General features: G+C 43.8%; 1 protein-coding gene across 4 annotated transcripts in view; it reads right to left on the minus strand.

The window, feature by feature from the left end:
* LOC123959459 (AT-rich interactive domain-containing protein 3B-like) overlaps positions 1-12,162 on the minus strand; it is a 50,409-nt gene extending 38,247 nt beyond the window's left edge. For all 4 annotated transcript variants that reach the window (XM_046033532.1, XM_046033531.1, XM_046033530.1 and 1 more), the window contains exons 1-2: positions 11,901-12,162; positions 9,848-10,480 (exon numbers count right to left, since the gene is read on the minus strand). In XM_046033532.1, coding sequence (XP_045889488.1) covers positions 9,848-10,480; positions 11,901-11,936 — 669 coding nt within the window. In that variant the 5' untranslated portion in view covers positions 11,937-12,162. The remainder of the gene's footprint in view (positions 1-9,847; positions 10,481-11,900) is intronic.
* Positions 12,163-12,194: the final 32 nt, after the last annotated feature.

Here is a 12,194-nt window from a genome sequence, read left to right on the forward strand (position 1 = left end):
TACTTTTTGTAAAATATACCAACAAATGTGTGTCACATATTTGAGAAATGTTCAGAACTTTTTTTAATCCAGAAAAGCGCAGACATCTAGGCTCTGAGCACAGAGCAAAAGTCTGAGCAAAAGAGAGTTTATCTAAAATAAAATAAAATCAGATTATCTTCATTTACATCTACATACCTCTGCTCTCCAATATACTGTGTCAACGAATCACTATAATACCAACAGGACTCTGCTCATGCTAGTGGGAATAATGTTTTTCTTTTCTATATGAAGGTGTGTGTACACTACCACAACATTTAGGCACAATGGTTTCTTGGGATGACTGAATCAGAAAGTGAGCAGCTTTGGACAATGTACAGCCCTGAATGTAGAAAGGAAATATTGGAAGCTGAGCTGTGAACACATTGCTTTTAGTGTAATGTGACGTTTCCGGGGCAGCAGCCAGGAGCCTTTTCTTCCTTCTTCCTTCCTCTTCTGCTGGTAGCTCCCTCTTACAAGCATATGATTACGCTCAGTGCGTGATTGAAGACTTGGCAGACAAACAACCTGGCCACATGCTAGTATAAACTACATGGGATTTTGGCAGGCAGTGCAATGAGTGTGCACACTGAAGAGCAGGGAGGCTAATAATGAAAGGAAAGCCAAGCCTCCTTCTCCTCTGCATGGCTTTGTGCATGGTCCTAGTCAGCTGCTGTGTTTACCCAAAGGCATTGACACAGTGGCCCAATTTGCACCTACGGGCCCCCTGGATCTTAGCCAAAGCAGTGGTAGAAGACAGCCAAGAAAGCCACTAACAATAGCAAACTCTCCCTCTTCACCTCCACAACACCTTGCTCCTTCTACGAGGACCAAAGCGGAGGCCAGAACCCAAAGAGATCTTTTGTCTGCAACACAGACAGTCTGATAAATGTCAAGTTGCTTTATATCCATAATATGACACACACTACCCCTCAATTGCAAACCATTTCTGAAACATCTGCTATCTAGTAGGTCTTTAGATTGGCATCACAAACAACTGTAAATGGTGATGTAAGTGAAGTCACCTTACATGGAATAAGTGGATCGAACCTCAATCCCTTTTTGGGTTCAACACATTTTGAGTACTGGCACAACCACACACATACACGCTAAGACATGTCATCAATATGGATGTTCTTCACCATGAGTGAGAAAGACACAAAACTTGCAATTTTAAATACCTGTAAGGCCATAATAAGCCGTGGTTCCACACACACAGACACCTGTGCCGATATTATTAGGTATCACCTTGGTCATGACCGTTTCAATAGGCGACGTCAATAACAACACGCTGCCCTCCTTTTAAGCTCACCTGCTGCTGTGAAAATAGAATTGCGAGTGAAACAAATCCAGATGCGAGCTTTGTTTTTGGGCGATATATATATATACATAGCTATGAGGAAAAAGGCCAACAGATCAGACACGTACAGGGAGAGAGAAACAGAGAGAGACAGAGTGTCAAAAGGGAAAATCTTGGTTAGGAGATTAAAGTGGAATTAAAATGGTGAGATACAAAATAACCTACTAGATACAGCAGTGTTTCCCACATATAGATATTACTTGGGCAGCCACACAGGAATTAGAATTAAAATGGTGAATTAAGAAAGACTAGAAATAGAAATATATTTGTTTGAGTGAGAGAAGATCCTGTAACCTGGTGCAGTTTTGGAGAAAATGTAAAAGTTATTTAATAGTTTATGTTTTATTCTGAACATACAAATAATTGGACCCCAGGAATACTTATTCTGGTGCTAATGTGGATCATAATAAAGGAAGAAATTCTCAAAATGATTTTGTATGCTGTCAATTATAGCTCTTCGCAAAAAAGGAAATCGGAACTAAGCAGTGTTTTTTTACATTTCAAATGGATCATCAAAATCTCTTTAAATATCGTGTACATGCAAATAATGGATCATGTGAGCAGCGGTGCAAAGACAGACCAACAAGTTAAATACGCAGTTTATGAGAGACTGTACATGGTATAAGGACAACTGGACCTCACGTACTGTGCTAACCAAGGGTCACTGCAAAATACAGTGTGAACAGTAGTCTATATACATGCGTACAGTACACTACTGTATGCAGCCTATATAAAACTCAAGGAGACTTTGCTCAACAGTGTCATATGACATTGGCTCTATTTCCTTGCAGCTGCCAAAGGGGTGGAGGTCTTTGTTTCATTTGGCTATTCCCCTTTCTCTGTTTGCCTTCATTAAGGAGCAGGTGTTGAGAAATGCTGAGTGGGAGTGGCTATAAAGGACGAATGGAACTAGCAATGGTGTGGGGAGGGGGGCTTGTGGTTTCACTACCAACTGATCAAATTACAGCAGGCATCAGTAGCTCAGTTTTCATTAGAAGCAAGGAAGTCAATCCCCCAGGGTCGAGTTGGGAGAAAAGTGTGACAACTCTAATGGACATGCACGATTTGCATTTAAATGTGAGGTATTTTTGCATTTCAATTCAATTAAATGGAGAGGAGCAGTGTGGCCTTCAGTGACGATGCGCATGAGGGGTCATCCATAAAGTAATTTGCATGGCGTTGCAGGAGCGATTCCTTTAACTGAAAGGCAGACACCTCAAATACAAAAGGCAAGAAGACCATGTCCTCTTTGCAGGTACACCTGGCAAATCTGAATGAAATGGGTCTGTTGAGACGAGCAAATCATTCTTCTTCCACATACTGCACCTCCCACATCCCTGCATGCGAATCTGACTCCTCAGACTTCAAGGGATACGACTTTAGGCAAACATGTCCACAATGCAAATCACTAAAGCATACAGATGATGAAACCACAACGGAAATGAGCATTTGGTGTCACAACAGCTGCATTTTCTGTCTATCTGGAGAATGAATAGACATGGGGAACAGGGAAAGTCTGTGATTCAAACACTTTGATCTGTTGCACTTGGTTTTCAAACCATAGGGCCACAGAGGTCCATTTGAAAGAGGTTTGGTCCAAGTATTCTCCATCTCAGATGTTTATTTGGCTTATATTTCACCAGTGTAGAGTGAAACTTTAACTTTTAGTGTAAACCATTCCTCATTTTTAAGCAGAACACCATAGGACACCCTCGAGCACACAGGGCCATGAATACATGACTGAACAACCTCACCTAGCTTGGGTCCAGTAGTCTTGTGTGTGGATGGTAGGATCATCATGACAGACTAGACACTGCCAATTAGTGCTGTGCTTGACCAAGCCTGAGGTGAGGGGGCTGGACGCACCGCGAGAATCCTGTCTGCCAGCAGCAGATGTGCCCTTTGGGACTCAGACAAATAAAAAAAGCGTTTCTGCCTGCACCAGCGGGCCCGCCTATCCAGCTCCTCCCAATCAGGCCCTTTGGCTTTTTTCTTTTACAGCCCCTGCGACACTGAGTGAAATGAATTAAAAGATCACCAATGAGGGAGCCGACTACAACACGGACATGCCCCCCCCCCCCGTCTCTTGCTGGGAGCCCCTGGTGGGAATGTTCACTGTTTGAAGAGTTAACTCTTTAATTCCGTCTGGAATGTTTCCTCTGGGTGGGGCAGTGTAGTGTGTTGAGCCAGACCACTAACCCCTCTTCTCTTTCCACAGCATCTCCTCCCCCCTCATCTCCCTACTAAATTCAATACCTCTATTTCTGGGCCGGGGGAATCGTCCACACTTGGCTGTTAAGAGCAGGTCAACACAAAATGAAGCTTGGTCTACGCCAGCACGATTACACCTTATACACTAATACGGATAAATCTGAAACTGCCATCTACATGTGAAAGAGTTCCCACACACACTGACATTTTAGGGCCGTCTGCCATCTACACAAATGTACCAAAAACCATAGAAGTTAAAAACTGAGCTCGCGTTTGGGTCACTTGAGCCAGCAATGTTGCACTTATGTGCATGACAAAGAGGCATAAAAGGTAATAAGCAATACAACATTATAGTGTGATACTGGAGATTTTAAATTTATCGAGGTTAATATTAAGTGGCTGCCAAAAATGTAACCAGCTTAGTGGGCAGGGGAAGTCAAAAGTAGCAGAAACATGCTAGTTTTCAAATGAAACTATCATATTGTGGTTACTGGCACATATGGCTCATAGGATAGATATTGTGATAATGAAGTTTATGGATTAAAGAACAAATTGTTACTACTGGTATTGTTGACCTTATAAATACAACAGAACAATTTAAATTAAACTTAAATGTTCCAATATTGCCTATATACCTACTCTACTGGAAACGGGAAGGGCAAAATATAATTACGCATCACTAATCGTGCAGTTGTACAGCCCTTATTTGTTTCCATCCTCACACAAATGAAACTATAGCCAAAACAGTTGGGTCACCTACAGAGTGGCATCAATCAGAAAAATGCCATTAAAGCTAAAAGCCTAGTCTCCTATATCTAATCCAACCCGCCAAGGCCTGGTGTTAATGAGGCAAAGCACGGTTCACACAACATTAAACTACACACATAAACTGAAGAATCCCAGACCAACCTACCATACAAATGAATGTGTAAACACTCTGCCTCACTTTAGTCTGTTAAACACACCAGACCACCAAAACCCATCCTGGGAAAGTGTTTTTTTGAGAGTTTAACACTTGTTAGAAAATGCAAAAGTAAAATAAATAAACAATTAAAATGGTAAAATATGGTTTTACCATTTTACATGAATTGTAGAGCTTTGGGGCACCAAGCTAAATGCTTTTAAACATTATCAATAACATGTCAATTTTTTTACTCTAGAATAGAGAAAGAAATGGCAGGTCAGCAAAAATGTCGAGGGAAATTTCACCCCAGTGAGCCATAAAGCTAAAATCAGACACCTTTAGCTAGCCTAATCTGTAGATCAATGCTGCAGCTAAGGGGGCAAATTTGGAAATGAGGTTAACCATTACTCCAGGCCATTCATCACAATTGCCATTTGTAATGTAATTTTGTAGTCATGAAGTCATCCAGATGACAAAGAATCTGGTGAGGAATTAAAGAGGTTCACATTCACAAGAAGAAATAAAGAAAAATTGAAGAGCGTTAATACATTAAAGTCAGTGTGCATCAGGAATACAAATGAGGGATTAAATCAGATTAAAGTTACATATTCCTTGACACGTAAGGTCAATAAACCATGTTTGTGATGATTTACAAGTCATTCCTTTCCTTCATTTACAGTGATTTAATTTGTCACAGCAGAAGTTAACAGTCAGGTTTGAGGTTTTCAGTGTAGCTCAACGGTTTGAGTGTGGCGGAACAGGCCTCACACATCACAGTCACGCTTCTTGTTCTGAACGAGCACTGCAACATGTTTAATGGATCTTGGCCTTCCTCATTATTTCTCATGTGAATGACCTCCATTTGCAGGCGCTTTGTACAAACAGGGGTCAGACGGTAATTCCAGCCTTATTACATCAGCATAACAGGAAGTCCAGTAAACAGAATAAGACTAAGTACTCCATTTAAAACCCACTGACAGTTTAGGAACGTGAGGCACCAAATAGCATTCAGAAAACAGAAACTGGGTCAGGTTGGCGTATACAGCATGCAAACCTGGGAGTGAGGCCCCCTGGCTCCCACCACAACGCCACCGAGAGACAGTGATACTGTTGTAGGTTTCTCACACATCCAGCGGCGTTCCCAACAACAGTTATTCCACATTCCACTGTCAAAATGAAAACTTGAGTCCATCTGCTAAATACAATGTCCTCCTCATGTATCATAAATGAACCAAAAACATCCCTGCCTCTAAAAGCTCACACACAATACTTATTGATCTCTGCGCTGCAGCCGCGCAGCTCCCCACTTCCTGGCTGATGTGTTGCTGGGACGACAGCTGAATTATGCAACAGCGCTGGCTCAGAAGACAAGTTTCAATGCCTGAGCAGCAGCAGAAGCAGGATTCAAGGGTGGTAAATGACGGCAGCACTCAGCAGCAAAAGATGACCAGTTACCCCCAGAAACCAGATTTGGACCACTTTAGGCTAGTGGTGTAACGGATCGTAGTTGATCCGCAATCCGTACAGACACACTCACCTGCGTGCTGTATTCACTGCAAAGTTTAACCATCTAGTGTTACTGTTTAAAGTAATAACTCCATAAATCAGAATGTAGAGTCGCGCAAAGTAAAAGCAGTGAAAAGACAGATGCATGTTGTGCTTAGCTCTGAAGAGCAAGCACTGGGTTAGAGGAGACTGATTAACAGCAGCCGCTTTTGCCCCCATTGACTGAAATCCCGTAAGCTGTGACTTAGGATATTTTCAGGAGTGTAACTGGGACACTGGGCTTGCTTGCCCTCATAGAAGTAGATCTGATTTCACAAACAACTCAAGTGTAGTGGAGATGGTGATGGAGCAGTGGATAAGACACATGCCTTTGGTGTGAGAGACCCAGCTTCAAGTCCACTGTGACACACCAAGGTGTCCCTGAGCAAGACACTTAACCCCTAGTAGCTCCTGAGGCGTGCGACCTCTGACATGTATAGCAATTGTAAGTCGATTTGGATAAAAGCGTCAGCTAAATTAATGATTATTATGATGATATTATGAAGTAGAAACAATTTAAATGTGGCCACCAATCTATCAACTTGATACCTAGTTTCATGCTCAGCAAACGAAAGCCATTGACTGCACTCACACACCACCTGTTAGCTTACCACACAACATTTCTCGGTTAGTTAATCCAACCAAAGCGATGTCCCCACCAATATAGTGGGACATGTAACACAGTCAGCGTTCTGCAGGCATGATTAAAACTCTATTAGACAGAGGGATTATCCCAAGGAGCAGAGGAATCTATGGGCATGCGTGTGTGTATGTGAACAGGAGGGGTTGGGGGATTGGATTACAGGGGTCATGCAGCCACTGTCCCACTGCGGTGGAGGCCAGAATGCTGGCTACCCACCCCGGCCCTCTCCCCACACGACGCCTTTGTCCATCCCCTTGTTTGACAATTATTTACTCTGATGTTTAGGACAGGGCTGAGGTCACTACACATACATCACTGACACGAAAACACTGGCCACTCATGTCTGCCCACCCCCTTTTGACCTGTATAGGCCCTCACCACTCACACACACTCAAAAGACTTACAGCATTATAAGATGGACAAATCAAATGGGTGTCAGTCAAGTGTTGCTGCTGGGTGTAGCAAATTACATACAGGTAAACGTTAAGTAAGGATATTTACATTTAGCTGATGCTTTTATCCAAAGCAACTTGGTTGCACGCCTCTGGAGCAACTAGGGGTGAAGTGTCTAGCTCAAGGACACATTGGTGTCTCACAGTGGATTTTAACCCGGGTCTCTCACACCAAAGGCATGTGTCTTATCCGCTGCGCTATCACCACCCCATATTACACCATATTAAAGGAAGTACCCACCCCAGCCACAGCCTGTTCACCCTGTTGCCTTCTGGAAAAGAGATAGGGTAGAAGTTTCTGCTGCTGCACCACCAGACTGCAGAGCAGCTGTTTCCCCCAAGCTTTCAGACTTTTAAACTCAAATTCATTCTCAGCACTGCTCCATTTATTATAGTTTATTTCTAGATAACATTTTCACAATTGCTTTTGTATTACTGCACATAAGGGAGTTACAAACTTAATTTCACTTTACAAACCTGTTGTACATACCTTCTACCTTGTTGCGACAGGTCGTTCTTATTCTGTTATGTTAGGTTCCACACATTGTCGAGGAACTACGTCTCACCTTTGCTTTCATCACTATTACTTGCTTGAAATGTTGGCTGAACTTGCAAAATGACATTAGGGTTGGGCCAATTGGACAGGTTTGACATCAAGTCAAATACCGGACTGGACCTACCGAATTTTACAACGAGTCGCACTTGACTCAGCTGTTCTCCAGTGGAACATAATGAGAGCCCATGAATTTAAGTGTAGCAGCACCACAATCAGGACAACTGAGCGACACTTTGTGTTTTTATTTCTCACAACAACCATTCAACTTAATTATTCCCTTTCTAAAGCCAAGTCACTAAATAGGTGGTCGGTTTTGTATAAAATTAAATTGGTTTAAGCTCTTACATCAAACCGGACCAGCAAAACTGGAAACCAACTCAACCCTAATCTGCATGTCTCTCTATGAGAGATGAAATCAAGAGTCAAACTATTTAAATTTGGTCTGCTATGGCTCACGAGGATGGCAGCATCTCTGTCAGAGTGGTCACAGCATTCGCACATAGGGTGCTTTGGGAATGAACATAAATTGTGTCATCCCATCTCCCCCTCTGTCACTGCTTTTAGAACATAATAAATGTGCTCCCCGCATTATTACAGGGGTTGGTATTTGCGGCATCTGCCAGGCTTGTCTCTGGCCTCTCGAAGACAATGACATCAAAAAAAAAAACAGTCCCCCTGCCTCCCCCCTCCCCCTACAGCGGTGCAACCTGAAACTGCCTGAAGAGATGAGCCGTCATTAAATACTGCAGAGCTGACATAATGACAGGAAAGATAAAAGAGAGGAAACAAAAAAAAGGCCACACCAATTCTCATCCCATAATGCCTCCCCCAACCCCCAGGCTCAGCCCACCTCTCCTAATAAAAGACACCAGGCCACAGATAGGGCACTGGTCAGCTACAACCTTACTACTGTGATCTTCTGTTCTGACAACGTTCACACAAAGCCTGGCCACCTCGCAGAATAATACCACTCCTCTCTTCCTAACACCTCTGGAAAAAATAAGCAGCCCAAACAATGCGGTGAGACTCATTTCATACAATGTTCATATTCAATAGTGTGATGTTTTTAATCATCTCAGCAGATCCCTGTGAGGGCTAGCTGATATAAAATAATGAATAAAATGCAACTACTACTGCTGCTCCTCCTCCTCCCAACTCTATACTACCGCCTTCCCCTAATTTGGAAATGTGGTCTAGAGAAGCACCATTCAAAGACATTTGTCTTTAAATAGACTGTAATAAAATCCAGACACATGATAGTCCAGCACCCTCAGCCCAGTGATCTACCTCAGATATGTCCTCTGCCCACTCTTTTGCAACTAAGGCTTTTTATATCACCCACAGGCTGCTGAGCTCTCCTTAACCTGCTATGTCCCAGGCTAAGATGCTAAACCACATGTAGCTCGGCGTGCTTCCCAGTTGGCATTCCAATGTTCTGTAACACTGTGCTGGGGCAATATTTACCTTCAAGGGAAAGTGCACTTGGCACGCAGCCGAAACTCTCGGGGTGTGGGGGTGTGACGGGTTGCTACTGTGTGTTACATCAAACCTTCCCACCCACCCAAAATCCTCGTGCTGACCTGGCCAACCACCCACAGCCTCAAAGCAGCAGCCCTGCCCTGCCTGACTCCGCTACCTGGATCAGAGCCAAACCAGAGCCTGAGCATAGCGCCAAGAGGGACAGAGAACGAGAGACACACGCACACAGAATGTGGGCGCAGAGGGAGAGAACTAGTGAGTGTGAACACATTGCGCCCCGGCCTGGCCCTCTGCCAGGACTCACTTAGGGAGGGTTTTAGCCACAAAAGACAATTGCTGGAGATTTGAAGTATCTCACAAAAGATACTGCTGGAGAGGTTTGTCCCACAGTCAAGATTAAGCACGCTCACGACAGGGGGCTGGACTAAGAAATCAACCAAAGCACTCAACAGGAGAGTGGTCAAGAGTGAAAGGTCTTATGCCTTTGGATCACAATGAACAATAACAATAAAACAACAAAAAATCCTTCTAGACAGACTAATCCTGGTTTTATACACATGACAAGAAGCCAGCTTTGGTTTGAGAGGCAATATTTGGAAGACATAACTGGGAAAAGGCCAAAACAGGAATTTATGTCATAAAAAGGAAATGTGGCAAGGAGCTAAAGCAGGACACTAACCTGTCTGAAATGATCATCAAAGCCCCAGTCTGCCTGTCCGTTAGGAGAGGTAGCAGAGTGGGGCCCCGCAGGAGACAGGCCCTCATCAGGTTCCTGCTTCACTCTGATAGGTGGGGATGCAGACCTATGAGGTGCCGAAGCAGAGTAACTACCAAAAGGACGGGCCGGGATGCGGGAGGCGCTTTGCTGCAAAGCCAGGGTCTGCTTGCGGAGGAACTCCAGACCGCTGGCACTTCTCTCATCCTCATCACTGCCCTCGTCCCCCTCCATCATCTCATTGTCATCGTCCTCATCCCCAGAATCCCGGCCTCTGTCCTCGTCATCCTCCCTTTCAGAGTCCACACTGCTCTGATTGGACACCCGGAGAGGCAACCCGCCACCAGGGACCACTCCAGCCAGGCCTTTGCCCATGAAGCTGGCCCCAGAAGCCCGGGCAGCTGCCAGGATGGCCTGCTGGGCAGCAACCTGCTGAGCATACATGATGTGGGCCTCTCGCAGCTTCCTCTCCTTGCGCTCCATTTCCAGTCGGGCCTGCTGCTGGCGCTGGAGCTGCTCCATTACAGCCTCCAGCTTCATCCCCCCTGTAGAGGTGCTCTGAGGAAAGGCCACACCAGGCTCCTGAGACATGCTGGGCTGTGGGAGGACGAGAAGGAGCCAGGGATGATATACCAAATACTGAAATCAAATTACCCCTTTATCTCAATATACAGGATGAAAAGTAAGGCACATGCACCCCCGCCCCAACAAAAATAATCAAAGCCACAATGGAAACATAGGAGCCTGATTTAAACATAAACACACATACAATCCAGCCACATTGTTTATGTATAATTTTTTGTTAAATATAGCCCAATTTCACAAATTTGCCTCAGGAGGGCTTTACAATCTGTACAGCACATCAGTCCCTAGCACCTCGATTTGGATATGGAAAAAGTATTAAAAAAATGGAAGAAACTTTAGGTTCTTTTCATCAGGTTGATGTAGTAAAAACGTGACATGTTGTAATTCTTTGCACTCAGTCACTTTTGTCAATAGGGGCCTGAGCGCCACTGAGTCAAAAGTGGTGAAACCCTCAACATCACAGCAGAAAATCTCAACGATATGTTCTAATATGAAAAAAAGAAAGGATGTATACACCTTGGTGGCTCCAGCTCTCAACTTTTACATCTAAACTATATATTTAAAAAAAAAGCAGAAACAATGAAGCAGGAAAAATCATCAACACTATAACCACAGTAATGTAATGGGCTCATTACAAAGTATGTTGACCAATGCGTTGCAAAAAGGACTACAGCAATTCTGCTGGGGGTGGACACACATATCACAAATAACGCGAAAAACAAACACGCGAAAAACTGACGTTATTTGGTAATACCAGAAGACAAAAAATGAATTAGCTTCGAGTTCTTTCAGGAGTAGGCCACTGATTTTCAATAACGAAATCCTATACCTTTAAGCGCCTTTATCAAGGCAAGGGGTAAATAACCGGTCCTACCTAACGTTACTGTTTTAGTAAGGACAGTAAAATGGTCATTCATATGTTAAGTTAGCTAAGTTAGTGCTGGAACTAGTTTAACCAGAGAGGGAGGTAAGCTGCTTGGAAAGAGCCTCCAACAAGAGTTCAGAGTTATGTGAAAAGGGGGTAAACTGACTCCCAGGCATCACAATAAGTCAAACAACCACTCAAATGAGAAAAAATCAGGTAAGTTAAAACTTTTGAAAAACCACACACACACACACATTTATCTAGCTGCCACATCCTCAAAATGCGTGGAGAACGTTATGCTTAAAATGTTTTAGGGAGAATTAACTATAGTACACTAGGGTTGGGATTTTTTTACTAAAACTGTATTACAGTGTTGTCCTATGGTCGTAATAAGAAAAAAAAGTAACCTACCATAAAGTTCAAATTCGCTCAGAGCGTTTTTTCCTCTTTTTTCTTTTGGAAAACGTTAACGCAAAGCTATCTAAGCTATATAAGACGCCAAACTGCGTCTTTCGGAGGAATTTTAGCTCGTTATTAATCAGACAAATGTAGAGGTCCACGACTCACCATTTGCGCCTTACTACTGCCTGAATTGTCCACCATCCCTCCTTCCTTGGCTTGATCCTCCTTCTTACCTCGTTTGTGGCACTCGTTCAAACACTTGTAAACACACACACGCGCGCGCGTGCGCACGGGGGGAGATACAGTGCGCGCAGATTCCTAATGATCCCCTGCAGAAAGGCGCTGTGTGCTCTCTTCTGCGCGACCTCTCCAAGGGTGGCTCTGCTTCTCTCTTTCTTTACACACTGATTTACGTGTTTCCTTCTTTAATAGTAAACGGGACCGACTGGAAAATGGCCC

This window comes from Micropterus dolomieu, linkage group LG20 (genome assembly GCF_021292245.1).
Source record: "Micropterus dolomieu isolate WLL.071019.BEF.003 ecotype Adirondacks linkage group LG20, ASM2129224v1, whole genome shotgun sequence".
Taxonomy (NCBI): Eukaryota; Metazoa; Chordata; class Actinopteri; order Centrarchiformes; family Centrarchidae; genus Micropterus; species Micropterus dolomieu.